This window comes from Perognathus longimembris, chromosome 17 (genome assembly GCF_023159225.1).
Source record: "Perognathus longimembris pacificus isolate PPM17 chromosome 17, ASM2315922v1, whole genome shotgun sequence".
In the NCBI taxonomy this organism is placed as follows: domain Eukaryota; kingdom Metazoa; phylum Chordata; class Mammalia; order Rodentia; family Heteromyidae; genus Perognathus; species Perognathus longimembris.
In genome coordinates, this window is record NC_063177.1 from 9,993,510 (window position 1) to 10,014,582 (window position 21,073).

A 21,073-nucleotide genomic window follows, 5' to 3' on the forward strand; every position below is an offset into this window, starting at 1 on the left:
CATAGCTATTGGGCTCTTGTGTTCTTCTGCTATGACTAGTCTAAACCTGTACTAATTATTCCCTATGAGGGAAACCATAGTGTCTATGTTTCTTTGGGTCTAGCTCACTTCACTTAGTATAATTTTTTCCAAGTCCTTCTGTTTCCTTACAAATGGGGCAATGTCATTCTTTCTGATAGAGGCATAGAATTCCATTGTGTATATGTACCACATTTTCCTGATCCACTCGTCTACTGAGGGGCATCTGGGTTGGTTCCATATTTTAGCAATGACAAATTGTGCTGTGATGAACATTGTAGTGCTGGTGGCTTTAGTGTGTTCTTGTTTGTAGTCTTTTGGGTAGATGCCCAAGAGTGGGGCTGCTGGGTCATAGGGGAGCTCTATGTTCAGCCTTCTGAGAAATCGCCATACCACTTTCCAAGTGGCTGAACAAGTTTACATCCCCAACAATAATGAAGTAGGGTTCCCTTTTGGCCACATCCCCTCCAACAAGATCATATCTTATAAAACTCCCTTCTGAGCATTTTCAGAAACACCATCTTGTCTTGCCCAGAAACTCAGCCCTCAGAATGTGTTTGGTCAACCATTCAGGATGGTAGGGGAGCCTTTAGCCCCACCTATGACTCACACACCCTCCTTTCCAGCCATACCACACTCACTCCTGATCTGTCAAGTGCCTTCCGTATCACCACTGCACCTTGCCCTGTGTCTTCCACCTAGGATTCCTTTCATTCACTTCTGCTCTTACCAGCTCCAAAGCCACTTCCAGGAAAGTTCTTAAGGGATGAATCCTTTCTCATAAGAAGTGTTTCTATTTGGTCTAGCCCAGGGTTTCATGGTCCTGCAATTTGCTTCACTGCCTGACATCCTGAAGGAACCCGCTGATACGAGTGGTATATGCGTGTCGACGTGCATAAATGGTGTTCTTGGTCTTCCTCCCCTTCCAGTGGACCTTGGGGATGGGGAGATGAGGGCTGGAGTTGGGCTTCTGTGAGTCTAAAGCTAGCCCGAGGCTTGGGATAGAAATCCACATTTGAAGCAGGCACTGGTAGCTCACACCTGTAATCCTAACTGCTCAGGGGCTGAGATCTGAGGATCACAGTTCAAAGCCAACCCAGACAGGAAAGTCCATGAGATTCTTATCTCCAGTGAACCACCAGAAAACCAGAAGTGGCACTGTGCCTTAAGTGGCAGAGTGCTAGCCTTGAGCTAAAGAGCTCAGGGACAGTCCTCAGGCCCTGAGTTCAAGCCCCAAGACTGACCAAAGGAAAAAAAGAAATCACATTTGACACATCTCAGATTGAACTAGAAAATCCCTTCTTGACAGAGGATGAAGGTGGCCCCTATCACACAGAGGAACAGTGAATATGGTGTCCCATTCCAGCCTGGACTGGCTGCTTCCTCCTCTGGAAAGCCAACTCTGGCACAGGTACATTTCTTTTTTTTTTATTGAAACAATGATTTTATTGCTTGAATATAGACAAATTTATGCCACTAGGGCAGAGGCTGTGGATGATTCAATTTCCAATTAGGGGGGAGGACCCGTTTGGTCTTGTAATATCGAGCCAATCGGTGAATTCGGCTCTCTATCAGAATCAGACGGAACTTAGCATCTTTATCCTTTCTATTCCTCTCAAGATGCTTTCTGACAGCAACAACTTTCTTAATTAAATGGTAGAGATCCTCAGGAAGATCAGGAGCAAGTCCTTTGGACTTGAGAATTCTCAAGATTTTATTGCCTGTCACAAAACGTACTTGTGCAACACCATGGGAGTCCCTCAGAATTTGTGAGGGATTTGTGAGGGAGTCAGGCCTTTCTTGGTGAGTTTGTAAATCTGCTCCTTCACGTCTTCAGACGTCAACTTAAGCCAAGTGGGGATGCTGTGGCGATAGGGCAGAGCCGACTGGAACAGGCCCTTCCGGGGAGCATGCATGCGACCCATGATGGCGGCAGTCTGGCAGCAAAGAGCCACAGGTACATTTCTTCACAACTCCAGGTGATCATGTCATGAGCTCTGGGTGTCAAGCTGGGCTGATTGGCCTTGAGACGCCCACTCCTGAGCTAGAGAGACCTCTCACAGCCAACAGAAAGTGGGCTAGGAAGAACCCGGGAGACAGAGATGGAGCAGGCAAGGGTCAGGTGCTCTGCAGGAGGGCCTGGTCACTGCTAGTATCACAGCTCTGCCCATGGCACAACCAGCACAAAGGAGATGGAAATCAGCAAGTGAGCAAGTGACAGCCTGGCTGGGCTCCAAGGGAGGGGACAGAAGCTCTGGCTCAGAGGTGGAAAGAACATACCTCCCTACAGCTGCCTGCCTGGAAGCTGTTGATCTCCTGCAGGGCCTGCTGAGCCCAGCTGCTTGGAACCCAGCAGTAAGTGTGGGGCCCACAGAGCCGGCCCTCCCCAGGGGTGGTGCTGGGATCAGAGCGTGGGCTGGGTGAGGGGGCACCTAGAATGGAGAATGGCTGTGCAAGGCCCTCTGTGTGGCTTGGGGGCAGCTGCTCTGTGTCTGCATAGGCTTGGGCGCTCGCTCCTTTAGGGGGTCACACACCAGCAGCTAAATGCAACTCTCCTCCAAAACTACCTTCCATTCAGAAGGTAAATCCACACAGGAGGCTGCCGCCTAAGCCATGAGCTTATGCTTTAAAACACTAGGTCAGAGTGAGAGGCCCAGGGCAGGGACACATAAAGACCCAAGCAGAATGGCCGTCACTGTCCCTTCCTTATAGGCTTCTTGATGCATCCTACCCACTCTTCCTTCCCCCTCCTCCTTCCTGGAAAGGCTCCATGAGGCTGTGAACAGCAAGACTGAATAAAGACCTGACATCCATGGGCTTTGCTCCGGCTCTGTATGCATTAATGGGCATGGCAGGAAACCAAGATGAGGCCCCCAAGCAGAAGGGATGTGGTGCTGGGTGTGGGTCCAGGCCCAGCCACCCTGGAGAGCACCAGTGGCTCCATCTCCAGCCAGTGCTGGACCCTTCCAGTTCACTAGCTGGGAGAAATGGCAGATAGAGCTTAGCCAGGCTCAGCCAAGGTGCTGCTGTTGTGGAGCCATCCGAAGGGGAACAAGCAGCAGAGGGCTTCCTGTCTGCAGGGCGGGGTCCTTAGGCTCCTTTGTGGAGGTGCTGGCCCCAGAAGGCAGGCCATGGCTCTCTGGGTCCTTGTTGTCCAGTATCCCTGAAGGAAGAAAGACTCAGCCAGCCCTGAAGGTGGTAGAAAGGGCTTTGGGGTCCATAGTAGATGCAATCTATCAGGAAGTCCTCTAGACTCCATACGTAGAATGAATTCCAGCTCCAACTTCTTCTCACTACCTTCAATGTCATTCACCACTACTGTGGCTTCAATTGGCCCAACTTGAGCCCCCTACAAATCTGTTGATACCTGTACAGTGCCGATTAGACCTCTTTGGGCTCCTCTATAAATGCCACAGTCCTGAGGATTCCTCCAGACCTCCACCCTCTGACTCCATTGCCACCACTACCCTCCTGCTGCAGCCACACTGGCCACTTGTTGGTCTTCAAACACACCAGGTCCAGCCCTACTTCAGGACCTTTGCCCTCACTGCAAGGAAGACCTTTCACCTGTCAGTTACCCGACTTCCGTCCTCCTCCCCTCCAGATCTTCACTGCAATGGCACCTGTGCAGCAAGGGCTCCTTAACCACCCTGCCTGTTCCTCCCAACTCCTTTTCCAGACTTGCATCTCTCTAGGGCATTTAGCACTTCAACCACTTTAGAGCTCCCACTTCCCACTTCTGGTCTATCTACAGGCATTACAGTGTGGGCTCCATGTAAACTTAGACTCTCCAGCATCCGCAACCATGCTTGCCATACAGCAAGAAGGTAATGAATGAACAAAAAGGCTAGCCCAGTCGGGTGCTGGTGGCTCATGCTTGTAATCCTAGCTACTCAGGGGGCTGAGATCTGAGGATCATGGTTCGAAGCCAGCCTGGTCAGGAGAGGAAGTGAGACACTTATCTCCAATTAAGCATAAAAACAAAACAAAACAAAGAAACTAGAAGGGGAGCTGTAGCTCAACTGATAGAGGGATATCTTGAACAGAAAAGCTCAGAAACAGTGTCCAGACCCTGAATTCAAGCCCAGGGACTGTGTGTGCATACATGTGTGTATATGCACATGCGCACACATGCACATGGATACACAGAGACAATATAGAGGTGTGACTCAAGTAGAGCAGCAGCCTTGAGCAAAAAAGCCAAGTGAGAACTTAAAACCTTGAGTTCAAGCCTGAGTACACACACTCTCTCTCTCTCTCTCTCTCTCTTTCTCTCTCTGTCGCCTGTGGCTCAGAGGATGGCCAGGGCTCCTGCATTGAGTCTGGAATGGGTAAACAGGATGCGTAGAGTGTACCTGTAGCAGACTGCTGGGCCTGAACCTGGGCTTGGTCTCTCTCCTGGTACATGGCAGTCAGAAAGAAGCAGCCACCGCCCAGGACAATGGCGAAGGCACAGCACAGAGAGCTCTGCTGCAGGCTGAGGAGCCCTGCAGGTAGGAGTCAGGGCGTGTGGCCCTCAGGGCACTAGAGATCTGCAGCAGAGGAAGAAGTGTCTGTCAGGCCAGCCCAGTCTAAGCAAATGTGGCCTGTCCCCATCCCCTCCCAGCCCCCTTACAAGTCCAGTGAGGTAGGGGCTGCTAGCATCTCCCAGGACATGGCCTACTGTGATCTGAAGCGCCTCTGCTGTCCCTCAGCACCTGGGTACCACCACAGACTGCAAAACACAGACGTCCCCACATGTGGCAGAGTGTCTGCCCTCACCCTACTTCCTGCTCCTGCCTGCCAGAGATGTGACCTGAGATGGCAGGCTGGCCAGGTGAGTGGGATAGATAGCAGGGTCTCAAAGCCAGTGCCCCACCAAGGGACTCTGACCCCTCTGAGCCCAGAAGACCTGGAAGCCATGTAGATCAAGCCACCATCTCCACAGTCTGTGCTTGAGCTGGTGAGGGCAAGCATGGCTGTGAACACAGCAGTGAGGCTGGGGTGTCCCAGCTTGGGGACTCAGAAAACACAGTGCAGGCTGTGGGGCAGCCAAAGGCATCCATGCAGGGGAGCCCCCACATCTCCACTCAAGAGGGTGAGAAGGCTAAGGACGTGGCTTCTGGCATTGAGCTGTTTGGGCTCCAGTCCCTACCTCCCTTCCTACTAGCTGGATGACTCTGAGGAAGTCATTTCACCATCACTTCATCTCCACACGGGGTTCACAGCAACACCTGCCTCAGGGGTACGCTGTGGCATTAGTGCCACCACTCAGGTGTTCCTGGCCTCATGCCTCTCCTCTGGCTGGAGAATCTCTCTCCATCATTTTGGACTTACTCTTGGGTCACTTCCTCTGTGAGGCCCTCTCAGAGTTCAGGAGAGCCTTGAGCTCCCACATAGCCACTCACTGAACCATGCTCCCAAGAACAGAGCCAACTCTTTTCCCCCCTACAAGTTGCAGGTAGTACCACCCCCTCATTTCCCTTAGGGCCCCTGGGGTACAACAAGACATGATGCTTCAGAGCAATGAACAAAAGTTGACCAACCAAATAAATCAAGTTGAATGTTCTAGAAGACAGGTCCTAGAAAAAGAAAAACAACAATAACAAAAAACACTGACAAGTGGTACAGCGTTAGCCTTGAGCTGAAGAGCTCAAGGGTCTGCACTCAGGCCCAGAGTTCAAGCCCTATGACTGACAATAAACACACACACACACACACACACACACACACACACACACACACACACACACACACTGCCAAAGTGGAGATTCCTAACCTGAGATCTCAATGTCCATAAGCTGAGCACACTGCAGAATAATTTTTTTTTTTTATTTCTTTTGTCAGTCATGGGACTTGAATTCAGGGCCTGGGTGCTGTCCCTGAGCTTTGTGGCTTAAGGCTAGTGCTCTACCACTTTGAGCCACAGCTCCACTTCTGATTGTCTGGTAGTTAACTGGAAATAAGACTCTCACAGACTTTACTGCCCAGGCTGGCTTCAAACCTTGATCTTCAGATCTTAGCCTCTTGAGTGGCTAGGATTACAGGTGTGAGCCACTAGTGCCCTGGCTATACCTAAGAGGCAGGCCCCTTCTCCAGCCATGGGGCTACTTGACTGTTAGCCACTCCTACCTTCTTCCCCCATCTGGAACCTCCCCCCAAGAGGGAGCTAAGCCAGCCCTGCACTCTGTCTTTAAGCACGTGTGCCACTATGGTGCTAGCCAAGCCCAGGGGAGGCGGTTCTGTGGGCCATGATCTCCACCCATAGAGGAAGTTCTGTGACATCACTATGATGAGCAGCTCCGTCAGCCAATCGCTAGTACCTAGTTAGGCAAACCAAGCCCCTCCCCTTCCACGTCATCACTGTAATAAATGCAATTGCCCTCCCCCTGAATAAAGGGAAGTTCACTAGACGGCTCCCCGAAATCCGCGTGTCCAGAGTGTGCTTTAATGTAAGGGGGTTTTTGGGATGGGTGGTTTTGTCGGTTCAACCCCATCTCGGCTTAGCCTCAATTGGGACACGATCTGCCCTCCTGCTGGCGGGAGAAGTGCGCAGGGCCGAGTGTCCCCCACAATTAGTGAAGCCCTTATGCAAGAATAATTATTATAACTGCTAACATTTGTGGCATGCTTTCTGTATGTGTTTTATTTGAACAACCCACTAGGGTGACATGATTATTCATGTGTATTTTAGAGGTGAGAAAACCTCCCTATGGAGGGAAAGTGACTTGCCTGGGGTGGCCCAGCCAGGAACCCACATGGCAGAAGTTGAAGGTCAGGCCTTCTCAGAACCTCCAGGGCCTGACTTCCATGTTGGCATGTTTGCCACAAAACATTGAAAAAATGATGAGGTAGTTTAAAAAGACAGGTTTATCACTGGGTCTCCTGCAAACCAGCATAAGACAAATGGTAACTGACGAGAAGAGAAGCAAAGGGCTCTTCAAGCTGGGGATGGTGGCATTCAGAGCAGAGGCAGGAGCACAGAGACAAGAGGATGGAAGCACCAGATCTGGGAGACAGAGGCCTTGTGGGTGGGCAGGGCAGGGCAGAGCAGAGTCACTCTGCTCTGAGGCCAGCGGGTTCTGGGTCCCTGGCTCTGAACCACTCTGTCCAGGTGGTGAGGAAAGCCATGCCTCTTGTCAGTCTGGCACAGAACAGGCCTAAGGAGGAACTGACCACAGCTCCACACCTTTCCTGAACTTCCTTCTCACCCCATAATTATGTGATTACTCACTGGCCTTGTGGGAGAGAGGCAGGGCTTCCTAGAGAGATGGCCCAGCAGGCCTGCATAGGTCCATGTGGGGCCCAGGCAAGTGCGCCCTCTTCTACCTCCCTGCCTCTCCCTCTCCCAGCATCTCCAGTCTGTTAGGCCCAGACTGGCTGCTGCTGCCTGAGGTAGGAGATGTAGATCTTCCACCATGCTGAGCCCCCAGTGTTTCCACACAGCCAGAGACCAAGGCTGGCCCAGGAGCACCTGAAGAATCCAGGGGATAATTTTAAAAATGAGAGGCTTTGGGTTCCAAAAACTCCAGGCTCATTTTTTTCTGAGTGAAAAAAAAAACACCTCTGTTTTTTTACTTACCCGTCTCAGAAGAGCAGTTCCCTTTATAGCCCAAAGCAAAGCCAGCACCACTCTGTGGCTTGCAGCGTGGCGACCACCAGGCACAGCCTCCCTGGCAGCCTGCCTCCTGCACTCCACACTTGGCGGTGGCCGTCATGCCCAGACACCCCTGGGAAGGCAAGACAGATGCACCACAGATGGCTACCTGGAGGAAGGAGGCTAGGCAGGGAGGCATGGAGAGGAATACAGGGGAAAGAAGGAAAAGGAAGAAAGAGCACCTTGGGAGTTGAAAAGATCTGTTGAAAAAGTGGGAGCTGAGCCTGGTGCTTGGGCCAGACAGACCTAGGAAAGTGGCCAGGAGCTCCCCTTCTGCGCTACTCCCATGCTTGGGAGGCAGAGGGCTCAGGCTGCCTGGGGCAGGGCTGGGAGGGAGCTGTACCCCCCAGGAGCAGCTTTGGGGAGGCATGCATGGGCAAGGAGAATTGGGGGGAGGGGATAATTTGCATCTGCACAAAGTCTCTAAGTGGAAGGAGCTATCAGGAGTGAGCTCCCCCTGGGGCATTATGAAAAAGAGAAGGTGAAAATCTGGCAAAGGCTCTGCTGACTGCCCAGGTGTGTGCCAAGGAAAACTGGATGAGGATGCCAGGAACTTCACTAGAAATTCAGGGTCCACCTGGAACCAGTGGCTCACACCTGTAATCCCAGCTACAAAGGAGGCTGAGGTCTGAGGACTATAGGTTGAAGCTGTCCTGAGCAGGAAAGCCCATGAGATTCTTACCTCCAATTAACCACCAAAAAGCCAGAAGTGGAACTGTGGCTCAAGTGGTAGAGCTCTAGCCTATGGACAACACCCAGGCCCTGAGTTCAAACCCCAGTACAGGGACGGACACACACACACACACACACACACACACACACGTACAACTCATGGTGGCTCATGCCTGTAATCCTAGCTATTCAAGAGGCTAAGATCTGAGGATCATAGTCTAAAGTCAGCCTGGGCAGAAAAGTCTTTGAAACCTTTATCTCTAACTACTAAATAAATAGGTAAATAAATCTGGAAGCAAAGCTGTAACTCAAGCAGTTGAGCACCAGCCTTGAACAAAAAATGGAGGGGATAACACTTAAGCCTGCGGTTCAAACCCCAGTACCAGCATAACAAAGAAAGAAGTTGGGCACCAGTGGCTCACACCTGTAATCCTAGCTACTTAGGGGGCTGAGATATAAGGAACATGGTTCAAAGCCATCCAGGGGAGGAAAGAAGAGGGGAAGAGAAGGGCGGGAGGGGAGGAAGAGGGACCTACAGGTCCTGGCCCCTCACTGAATCAGATGCTGAAGACAGAGGATTAGAATTAGTGCTGAACTCCCACAAGCTCCATTCTTTTCTCTTTTTTCTTTTTTGTCAGCCTGGGGACTTGAACTCTGAGCCTGGGCGTTGTCCCTAAGCTCTTCAGCTCAACACTAGTTCTCTACCACTTGAGCCACAGCACTACTTCCAGTTTTCTGGTGGTTCATTGGAGATAAGAGTCTCACAGACTTTCCTGCCTGGGCTGGCTTTGAACAATGATCCTCAGATCTCAGCCTCCTGAGTAGCTAGGATTACAGGTGTGAGCTACCAGCCACCACTCCATTCTTATGCAGAATAAATTTTGAGAGCTGCTGCACCAGACAGCCCCAGAGGCCCCTTCTGCAGAGAATCTGGATTATAGCTCCCATGTTAGGGAATGCAAAAGACCAGAATCAGAGGGGCTGGGGATATGGCCTAGTGGCAAGAGTGCTTGCCCCGTATACATGAGGCCCTGGGTTCAATTCCCCAGCACCACATATATAGAAAATGGCCAGAAGTGGCGCTGTGGCTCAAGTGGCAGAGTGCTAGCCTTGAGGAAAAAAAAACAAAAAAAAGAAGCCAGGGACAGTGCTCAGGCCCTGAGTTCAAGCCCCAGGATTGGCAAAAAAAAAAAAAAAAGACCAGAATCAAGGCAGGACTGACCCTGCCTCCCCGCATACAGGCCTCAGTACATTCCTTCCTTCCTGCCTGGAACATGATTGGTACTACCACACTACTATTGTGCAATAGAAGAAACCAAGGCACAGAGAGATTTCCAAGTGATTTGGCCAAGACTACACAGCTAGAAAGAAGCAGAGCTAGGAATTAAACAGATGTTCTGCTGCAGGGTACTTGTGACTGGGATCCTCTGTTCCCCTCCCCTCAAAAAAAAACAAAACACCAAAACCCTCCAGTCTCTTTGTTCTGTTTTCCCTCATGGCTCCCTCCCCACCAAGGATTGTCCATCAGCTTATACCATCCTGACCCCCCTCATGCTGCACCCTGCACCCATGCACCCTGGGGCCCGCTCCATCCCTTGATCCGATGCAAAGAGCAGCTCACATCCCTTCTCAGAAGTGAGCCAATAAAAAGAATGCTCACAGACAGGGCACTGCTGGCTCACACCTGTAATCCTAGCTACTCAACTAAGATCTGAGGATAATGGTTCCAAGCTAGCCCAGGAAGAAAGTCTGTGAGTCTCTTCTTTCCAATTAACCACCAGAAAACCAGAAGTGGTGCTATGGTTCAATTGGTAGAACAAACACTTGCCTGGAGCAAAAGAATTCAGGGACAGTGCCCAGGTCTTGAGTTCAAGCCCCACAACCCCCCCCCCCCCAGTGTCACTGTCTGCTCATGCTGGTCCTCTCGTGGTCCTGTCACGATCCACCTGCTTCTGCTTCTCTGTCCCCTAGAGGGTCTGGCCACCTCTGTGGAAGTCCAGCTTCCTAGCTCTGTCATGCCCAGACACTGACTGCTCTTCTCCACCTCTATCCCTCAACTTTGAGCCTGGTGATGCCCGGGTAGGCCCCTATACCACTCCCTCTTGAGCCTCCCTTTTCTCTGCCAGGGAATCAGTGAAGTGGGGAGCTGACTCCAGAGGCTTGCAAGGGTCAGTCTGGCTCCCGCCACATACAGGAAGAAGTTTATGGGAGGAGGAAAGGCCGAGAGAGAGGATCCCAGGATGGAGGGCCCTGCTGAGCTTGAGAGGGGCGAGGCCTCTGCGCCTGGGAAGGCCATGAGGATCCTGTGCCATGCTGGATCTCCGTCAGCTCAGCTCCCTGGGCCTTCAGCCAGCTGCCCATGGGTCAACTACTGTTGGCCGGCTGAACCCTCTCACCTCTTCCCACCAGGCACACACATTCCTTCTGCCTGCAAAGAGCCTGGCACTGCCAGGTTAATCATCCCCACAAATAGTCTGTGGGGGACCCGTGCAGGCTTTGCATGTCTGTGGGGCTGTCATGTGGAAAAGGGAGCCACGCCGTAGGGGGCTGCGGAGGAAGCTTCAGGACACAGGCTGAGCTTTGTTTGAATTGCCTGAGAGAGAACGAGCTATGTTCAGGATTCCTGTATGCTGTCTCATCTGCTCCACTGAGCAGCCTATGATTACCCCCTTTTTATAGACAAGGAAACTGAGGCCCAAGGCCATCCAGCAGGTGTGGGACTACATCTGGGCTGGAAGCCCAGTCTCCTGTCTGGAGGCAGGGTGATAGACTCAGCGAAGACTCCCCATCCTGCTCACTGGGGCTGAAGCCAGGGCAGCCCCCGCCACAGTGGCTAAGCCCGGGCCCAAGGGAGAGGCCAGATTCTCAGCGGGAAACAAGCATCCGGTCAGCAAAAGTACCCAGACGGCTCTGCTGCCTCATTAAGTGAGGACATGATCCCATCATCCTTTCTAATTCAAGATATTTTCTTTCTTTCTTTCTTTTTTAAACTCAGGACCTGGGTGCTGTCCCTGAACACTTTGCTCAAGGCTAGCACTTTACCACCTTGAACCACAACCCCACTTCCAGTTTTCTGGTGGTTACTTGGAGATAAGCATCTCATAGGGATTTTCCACCCAGGTGGCTTCAAACCATGACCCTCAGATCTCAGTCTCCTGAGTAGCTAGGATTACAGGTGTGAGCTACTGGTGCCTGGCTCAAACTCAAGATTCTAAGATGGCAGGGGACCTTTGGGAGAAAGAGGAAGAGCGAACAGAGAGCTGGGAACTGCAATGAGAATCCTAGCTAGAATTCCCTGTGCCAGTTCAACCTCACTACAGCCCAGAAAGTAGCTACTCTCATCCCCATTTCCCATGTTGGGAACAGGCTCAGAGACACAAAATGACTTGTTTAAAGTCACACAGCTAGTGGCAGAAACAGGACAAAGACACAGTCTGTCGCTTGAACCCAGACCATACCTCTACACTAAATGGCCCTTGGGACAGCATGCTGCCAGCTGCCAGGCTTCCCAGGCTCTTTTGTGCCTAGTGACAGACTACACCAGCCTGCCAAGAGTCCGCTCCGAGGCCCTGGAGCCTGTTATCAGCAATGGCACGGCCCTCCACAGTGTTCAAAGGCCTTCCCTGTATAGCGAGGCAGAGGCTGGGTAGAAACTAGGAGGCTCAGGGAGGGGCCCAGCTGGACTCTGAACATAGCAGAGTTGCATGGGCAGCACAGGATCCAGCCTCAACCACACAAGAAAAAGTGGGGTGGCCCCACATGGGCTTGGTGGTCACTACCTTCCTCAAGCTAAGCGTCCACATCAGCAGTCTCCAGAGTGCATGCTAGGGAGCCGGGATACTGAGAAGAGCATAGCCAAGGCAAAGGGACCCAGGGGTCCAGGAGTCAGAAAGCCTGCCTTCAGCTGGGTACCAGGGGCTCACACCTAGAATCCTAGCTACTCAGGAGGCTAAGATCTGAGGATCATGGTTCAAAGCCAGCCCAAGTAGGGAAGTCCATGAGACTCTTATCTCCAGTTAGCCACCAAAAAGCTGGAAGTGGTGCCGTAGCTCAGTTGAACAGGGCACTAGCATTGAGCAAAAAATTTCAGGGACAGTGCACAGGCCCTGAGTTCAAGCCCCAGAACCAGCGTGAAAAAAGAGAACTATGACTGCAGTTTCACCCAGGGGCCTGGTGTTGTCAGACCCTAGTCCGAGGATAATGATCAAGAATGTTTGAGAGTGGGGCTGGGAATATGGCCTAGTGGCAAGAGAGCTTGCCTCATATCCATGAAGCCCTAGGTTCGATTCCTCAGTACCACATATATAGAAAATGGCCAGAAGTGGCGTTGTGGCTCAAGTGGCAGAGTGCTAGCCTTGAGCAAAGAGAAGCCAGGGACAGTGTTCAGGCCCTGAGTTCAAGGCCCAGGACTGGCAAAAAAAAAAAAGAAAAAAATAATGTTTGAGAGTAACAGGAAGGCCTCTGGTCCAAGATAACTGGGCAGTGGCCTTGACCTCCCACCCCCAGGTGACTGGTAGCAGAGGAAATGGACAGAACCCTGAGTGGACAGAACTAATAGGCCCCAAGCCCAGCTCCCATCCCGCCCACACCTACCAGCAGGATGTCAGTAACCACTGCTCTGTTTCAGGACAGAAGCAGCTCCCCAATGGCCAAGAACACCTGTTGCAAGAAGATGGTCTCAGTGAGGCTCCTCCTGCCTCAGTCACAACCCCTTCCTGCATTGTTTCCCTGTGGAAACTAAGACTTCTCCAAGGACAGCACCAGGACTGGTGGAGCAAGGAAGGTTTGCAGCTGTTTTCTATCCCAGGAGCCTCAGGGTGAGTGGGCCAGGTGATCCAGAACAGCAGCCTTGACCCCACGTGAGCAGCAGAGCGCGGGTCTGAGAACCACACTTGCCTTAGGTCCTTGGGACTCCGTCCTAGGGTTACCCACGAAGCCTTGCATGAGGCACCAGGGGCTCCTAGGCCACTTTTAAAGGGAAGGAAACCATGTGGAAGAGAAAAGCTGAAAAACTGCCCAGGACTTGCCCACCCCTTCTCTGTTTTCTCCTAAGGCTAGTCTCACAGCAAAGGTACCTACTGGCCCAGCCAGCCTACAACAATTGTCTGACATCCACTTCCCCAGAGCCTCAGGTGCCCACAGGCTTATTCAAGTCAATCTCACCCAGTCCTCTGAACCTACCACATGCCAAGGGATGGGGGCAGTCCTCAGGCCTCCTTCTCAAAAGGAGTTAATGAAGCAGCAAGAAGAAAGACAAATGTCTCATTTTTCAGAGCTCCCAGAAGCTTAATGCTTGCTTACTTACTGCTGGGATGGAATTAGTCATTCCTGGAGTCACAAGACTCTGTCCAGGCTGCCCAGGCTGAGAGGAAGAGCTTGATGGACAGAGACCTGTGAGCACCAGGGCAGAGGAACAAAGAACCCTGCCTGAGCCCCCTCTGTGCACTGGGCACATCTACTCTTGTGACCTTTCTCAGGGCAGGTCACCTGGCAAGGCATTATACCATATTCCAGACCTGGGGACACAGGTTTGCCTAAGGGTGCTGAAAAGATCACTCCAGGCAAAGGATCCTTATAAACAGATACAAAAGTCTGGACTGAGCCCATTATGCTGGGTCAGAGCAAGAGTGTGTGTTTGTGTGTGTGTGTGTGTGCGCACGCGCGCGCACGCACGCTGGTGCTGGGGCTTGAATTCAGGACCTGGGTACTTTCCTTGAACTTTTTTGCTCAGGACTGGTGCTCTACCATGTAAGCCACCCTCTACTTCTGGCTTTTTTTTTTGTGGTGGTAATTAATTATAGGTAAGAGTCTCATAGACAGGTGCTGGTGGCTCATACCTGTACTCCCAGCTACTCAGGAGGCTGAAATCTGAAGATCGAAGTTCAAACCCAGCCCAGGAATGAAAGTTTGTGTGACTCTTACCTGCAATGAACCACCAGAAAACCAGAAGTGGCCTGTGGCTCAAAGTGGTAGAGCACTAACCTTGAGCAGAAAAGCTCAGGGAAAGCACACAGGCCCTGAGTTCAAGACCCATGACCAACCAACCAACAAACAAAAGAGTCTCACAGACTTTCCTGAGCTGGCTTTGAACTATGATCCTCAGATCTCAGGCTCCTATGTAGTGAAGATTACAGACACACAGGGAGGCCCAGCGCTTAGTCCAAGAATATGGCTTCTGATAGGGGGAGGGTGGAAGAGACCAGGAGGCACCGGCTTTTTCAGTCCCACTAACACTCAGTGGCTGTAGCCTCTGGCCCTTGGCTCCCAACCAAGGACGCTGTAGAGAGCAGCGTGTGTCTCCCACAGGGCCTACGACATGGGATAGGCACCCATAGGGTGGGAATCAGGAAGTCACTAGTGAGCAGGGCCCAGGCGGGGCCCAGACAGGCTGCAGACCCACATTCCAGCTGACAGGGTCTGCCAGAGGCCCTGAGACCACATGAAAGCCAGACCCGGCTCACACTCACCGTCCCTGGAATGTCACCAAGGACACTCGCACCTGGACCACCAGGCCTCTCCTGCCTCACACCCCAGCCTGCTCTACGCCCTCTCCCTCCACCCAGTCCAGATGCCAGCCACAGAGCCTCCTCACCTCTCCACACCCACAGGACATACTGAAATACACCTTTTCCTTCCTCCAGCTGCAGCAGGGTGGATCCTGACACCAAAATAGAGCCCTTGGAGAGAGGCTGTAGCCACAATGGGGCTTTTCAGGCTGAACAAGCCGCCAGAGGATGCCAGGCTTCCCCAGACACACCTGGAACCCGGCACTGCGCCACCCAATCCCTGGCTCCACTTTGCGGCTTTGAGGGGCAAAAGGCCGGCCAGGGAGAGGCTGCCTTCTAATCCCTTAATCACAGAGGCCCCTGAGGTAGCAGAGGCCCTGCCGTCTGGGCTCAGGAGAAGCAATGCAGCAGAGGGTGCTAGCTGAGCAGTGGGTACCTGGCCCCACCCTGCCTGCGGGGACAGCCCGGCCCCTGTACAATGGTGGAGTCCCCCCCCCCCATGCCCAGCCAGGCTCCTATGGCACCATCACTCAGCTAATAACCTACCTGCACAAATAAGATCCTACTTCAAGGGCTTTCACTTCTGTGACTGACTCAGAGTTGGGTTCCACAAGTGAAGAGCAAGGAAAACAAATAAACAAAAAGGCTTCCAGTTTGCAGAACTTGGAAAGCTACTCTTACATGATGTCTTGGCCTGTAGTTCCAGGCCCACCACACACACGCATCACCCTAACCAGGTCCCCACATTCCTTCTTTCACATCACTGTTCCAGCCTTGTGGGGCTGAACTGACCAGGAGGCAGCACAGGCCACAAACAAGCTGCCGATGCTTCTCCTTAGGCTCAGGGTGGCCAGAGAGAGCCAAGGCCAAAGACCGGAGAGAGCCTGCATAAGCTCCTCACTTTCTCTTCTCACAGCGCCGCCGCCCCCAACTCCAGTCGCATCCTGATCCTTTTCCTCCTGTCCACTGCTGGCCATTGGCCCTGGCCCTGCCCCCTCTGCCTCCGCACAGGTTTCCAGACCCCAGCATCTCTCCTGCCACCTAGGCAAAGGGGAATTCCAAAAGGGAAATCTGATTCTGCCTTTTGCTGCTCCTCTGAGCCTGTGCAGCTCCCTTGCTCCCTGGCTTCAAGCCCTTGGGTAAGAGAGCCTGGGAATGCTGCCCAGGGCCTGAGAAACAGGCTGAGCCCGAGAGCCCTTGACCTCTGACATTTCCCCTTCAATCTGGGGAAATCATGATGGATACCCCTGGCCTTAGTCATCACTGGCCAGGAGACATGCTTGCATGGACACACACACACAGAGTCACACACACACTCGTATACAGACAGCATACAGACATGTGCATATTCACATCTGCATGCACTCACACAACCTGGGAAACACACATACACAACACATTCTAAGTACATACATAGGTAGCAGGAATGGCATTCAAAATATCAAAACATGCAGGAAGTGTGGCTCAAGCAGCAGGGTATGTGCCTAACAACGGTAAGACCTGGAGTCTAAATCTCAATACTGGCCCCACCCCACCTCCAAAATATGGTACTGGGCACAGTGGTCCTTGAACAACCCCAACTGCAGGACTGAAGCAGGAGGATTGCTTGAGCCCCAAGAATTTAGAGTTGGTCCCGGGCAACATACAAGACACTCAAAAACAAAAGCAGCCAAGCACTAGTGGCTCGTGCCTGTAATCCCAGCTGCTCAGAAGGCTAAGGTACAAGATGTTCAAAGCCAGCCCAGACCGACAAATCCATGACTCCCTTCTCCAATTAACCAGCAAAAAGTCAGAAATGGAGGTGTGGCTTAAGTGGAAAAACACCTGCCTTGAGAGAAAAGGTCAAGTGAGAGCACAAGGCCCTGAGTTTAAGCCCCAATACCAACAACAACAAAAAAGAAACAAAACAAAAAAACCTGAGAAAAGCATGAAGCAAGAAGGAGGTAGCATTAAGTCCTTGCCCAGGCTGAGGAGCACTCACTAAAGAATAGCCTAGAACGTACCCCCAATACTTGTGGTCTCACAAGAGACTCAGTAAGATATGTTCATGCATGTGCACAAGTACACACAGGCTCACACCTGCACACTTGTGCACATTCATGTATGTGGGCTTCCACACTCATGTCTTCACACTACAAAGATCTCAGCTATCTGTATACAAAGTAGACTTCAGGAGAGAGCAGGAAGGGAAGACATCCCAGGAAGGGCCTGCCCCTGAGGGATGGAGAGCTGAGGTCTTCAAACCTGGGCCCATCTTTGTCTTCTACCTGGGCAGTGCCTGGACCCTGAGAAGGATGCTGTCCCCCATGGACTCATGGTGGCTGGGGCAAACCTGAGCTCCACCCCTCAGAGTCTATGGACCAACTTCTTGCTAAGCATGACTGAGCCAATCAGGACATAACTCAGGGCACAGACTGGCTGCCATCAAGCTGATGCACTGGCTGGCACACTCTGCTCCTAAGCCTGCCAACTTGTAATTGCAGAAACTGGCATCAGGGCACAAGGGCACCACCTGGTTTCCAGGAGCTGGCAGCAGCCCAACAACCCGATTGGCAGGGAAGGGGGAGAGTGAGGCAGTAAAGGGGTCCAGCCCTGGGGTCTTCCTGGAAAATTCAGCCAGGTGATAAGTTCTCTCAGTGGGTTGTGCTGCTATCCAAGAGGTGAGGCTCCACAGGAAGACAGGGCTCTCTCTCCTTCAGTCCCTCTGTGGCAGCTCCTGTGGCCTGGTTACTGTAGCCCAGAAAGGGAGAGAAGCAAAAGCTTATCCAAGAAGTCCCCAAGGACTGTGGCTCTGCTGTTGGCACCATCCTGGGGCCAGAAACAGACCCCACAGTCATCATCTCTGAATTCCCAGCCAGAAACCTTTGACAACTGCTACGGTAGATACACATCTTAGCTGATCCCTGACAGCCACCTCCCAAGCTCCCCTGCAAGCAGATGCCAGGCTCCAGCACAGGTGCTGGCTCCAGAATCCAGACTGAGAAGTGAGGTGACTCCTCTCATAGGTAGGGGCTTGGCACAACCATGCTAGCTCTGCTTAATGAAGTGGTGACCATGCCATGTTGGGCAAAGAGGGAATTCGGAGCCATAATCACATTTGGGTTGGATGGGGCTTGTGGGTTGTCTGGGAACTCCTGGGTAAAGATGGAGGATAAAATCTGCATTGTAGATCTTTCTTCTTTCCATAAGCAGAAAACTGGTACATCAGGGGAATTTTTTTTTATCAAAGGAAAGAACAAAATGTAATGAAATAAACATTAAATACTGGCTTTCAGGCACAAAGACAGCCAGTTCTGGAGCGCAGCCCTTCTTGGATTGGCATCCCATAGCCACTCAGTAAAGCCTTCCCATCTGGACAGAAATGGGCTGAGTAGGTAGGCATCCTCACGGGATGAGCTGCGGGGTGAGAAGCGGGAACCGGAGAAAGGGAACAATGACCTCAGTCACTGTCCCCACTCCACCCCAAAGGCAGAGCCCATCCCAAAGGGGGTGCACCCAGCAATTAAGCAGAATGAACCCTGTGATACACAGCTTTTACCTAAATCCCAGAAGAGAGAGCAGAGTCCAGGTGTTCTAACAAAGACTCCTCACTTCTGCCAGCCCTGAAGTTCCCTCCGGCAACAGAAAAGCAAGTCTACAGAGCCAAATATTCAACTCTCCAACTCCAACCCTGTGCAGAAGTGTGGTCCCAGAAGCCTAGATGAGAATCAAGAACTATGTCTGGTAGCAAAGCAATTTCAATGTCTGTACACAGCTTCCCCCACCCAGGTAAGGGGAAGGAATCAGGACACATCACAAGAACCATGCACAGAGGGAGGGAAGAAAGGAAAGAGGAGAGAGAGGAAGGAGGGGGAGAGGAAGAGAGGGAACGAAGGATGATAGAAAAAGAAACAAAGGAAAGGGAGTAAAACTCAAGAAGATAGATGATGAGAGAAAGAGCATCTGAAATTTCTTATAATTGCTTCCAACTATAGAGCAATGTAATGAGAAATTAATTCTTTAAAGAAGGCTCTCAGAAAAAAAAAAAAAGAAGGCTCTCAGAAGGTGCTGGTGGCTCACCTGTCATCCCAGCTATTCAGGAGGCTGAGATCTGAGGATCACAATCTAAAGCCAGCGCAGGCAGAAACGTCCATGAGACTTATCTCCAGTGAACCACCAGAAAACTAGAAGTGGAGCTGTGGCTGAAAGTGGTAGAGCACTGGTCTTGAGCAAAAGAGTTCAGGGGCAATGCCCAGGCCCTGAGTTCATGACCCATGACTGACATTTAAAAAAAAAAATTACAGAGAAAGATTGTGATGTGGAGGATAGACAAGACCTGGTAGGAATGGACTAGAAGAGGTCAAATTCAGCACTAGTGCACAATTACTGTGAGGGCTGCACAGGCATGGTCAGCACCTGGGAGTGAGCATCTCCTGCAATTCTCTCTGCCTCCCTCTCCTAGTCTCCTGTCTGCCTCCCTCTCCTAGATGTCTCCTCTCCTCATCCTAGTCCCAGCCCTGACCATGATGGAACATAAAAAAGCCCCACCACAAATAAACCCAAGAAACATTCAGAGATAAAAAGCCACAGTCCTAGCTGGGCCCCAGTGGCTCCCACTTACAATTCTAGCTGCCCAGGAGGCTGATCTGAGGATCATGGTTCAAATGCAGATCACACAGGAAAGTCTGTGAGATTCTTATCTCCAATTAACCACCAAAAGCTAGAAGTGGAGCTGTGGATCAAGTGGTAGAGCCTTGAGCATAAAAGCTCAGGGATGGTACCCAGACCCTGAGATCAAACCTTAGGACTGGCAAAAAGAGAGAGAGGAAGAGAAGGAGAGAAGAAGGGAGAGAGAGGGAGAGAGGGAAGGAGGCAGAAGGCAGATGTGGAGGGAGAGTGAGAGAGGAAGGAAGGAAGGAAGGAAGAAAGGGAGGGAGGAGGGAGGGAGGGAGAGAAGGAAGAGGGAGGGAGGGAGATGTGATTCTCAAATCCCATCCTCCTGAGTAGCTAGGGTTATAAATGTGCAGCACTAATGCCCAGCTATGACTTCCTTCATTATCTTTTCCACCTTTATGATTTGATGAAGCCAACTGCCACATAAAAGAGGCCCATCTTAGGCTGGGAATGTGGCTTTCCGGTAGAGTGCTGGCCTAGCATGCATGAAGCTCTGGGTTCTATTCTTCAGCACCACATAAACAGAAAAGGCCAGCTCAAGTGGTAGAGTGCTAGCCTTGAGCAAAAGAGTTCAGGGACAGTGCCTAGGCCCTAAGTTCACGTCATACAACCAACAATGTGTGTGTGTGTGTGTGTGTGTGTGTGTGTGTGTGTGTGTGTGTGTGTGTGTAAGATAGGAAGTAGATTGTGGTTGTGTAGGACTAAGATGCAGATAGACTGAGTAGAGCAGGGAGGGACTGCTAATGGAATGGACACGAAGCTTCTCTCTGGAATGACGAAATGTCCTAAAATTGATGTGGCAGCCAGGTAACATTTACCTCAAATGATAAAAAATAAAATAGAAGCGGGAGTGGTCACACAATTGCATCTCCTGAAGAAACATTACTGAAAACCAATACTGGAGCTTGAACTCAGGGCCTCACACTCTTGCTTGACTTTTTCACTCAAGACTGGCATTCTACCACTTGAGCTACAATACCGCTTTCAGCTTTTTTCCAGTTAATGGGAAGTAAGAGTCTCACAAACTTTTCTGCCCAGGCTGGTTTCGAATCACAATCCTCAGACCTCAGCCTCCTGAGTAGTTAGAATTACAGGCATGAGCCACTAGCAGCTAGCAAATCAGACACTTTAAGTGGATGAAATTGAATGGCATATGAATTATATCTCAAAAAAATCTGTTTCTAAAAGTCACACCACCATATGATCCTAGGGCATTTCTTATGGCTACTGTCAAAATAGATTCTCAACAAGTATGAAAATGAACAACAAAAGCTTCTTTGAAAAAAAATAAAGGCTTTAGAAGGGGCTGGGGATATGGCCTAGTGGCAAGAGTGCTTGCCTCATACACATGAAGCCCTGGGTTCGATTCCCCAGCACCACATATATAGAAAACAGCCAGAAGTGGTGCTGCTCAAGTGGCAGAGTGCTAGCCTTGAGCAAGAAGAAGCCAGGGACAGTGTTCAGGCCCTGAGTCCAAGGCCCAGGACTGGCAAAAAAAAAAAAAATGAAACCAGGGCTGGGAATGTGGCTTAGTGATAGAGTGCTTGCCTAGCATGCATGAAGCCCTGGGTTCAATTCCTCAGTACCA

General features: G+C 51.4%; 1 protein-coding gene and 1 pseudogene across 1 annotated transcript in view; both read right to left on the reverse strand.

Moving 5' to 3' along the window:
- Positions 1–1,450: 1,450 nt before the first annotated feature.
- Positions 1,451–1,963, reverse strand: LOC125365558 (annotated as a pseudogene).
- A 1,066-nt stretch (positions 1,964–3,029) lies between these two features.
- Positions 3,030–21,073, reverse strand: part of Spns3 (sphingolipid transporter 3 (putative)) — a 56,778-nt gene continuing 38,734 nt past the window's right edge. Inside the window, 5 exon segments of the mRNA XM_048366042.1 lie at positions 3,030–3,181; positions 4,374–4,505; positions 4,508–4,550; positions 4,634–4,732; positions 12,920–12,985. Of these exon segments, the coding sequence (XP_048221999.1) occupies positions 3,030–3,181; positions 4,374–4,505; positions 4,508–4,550; positions 4,634–4,732; positions 12,920–12,985 (492 nt within the window).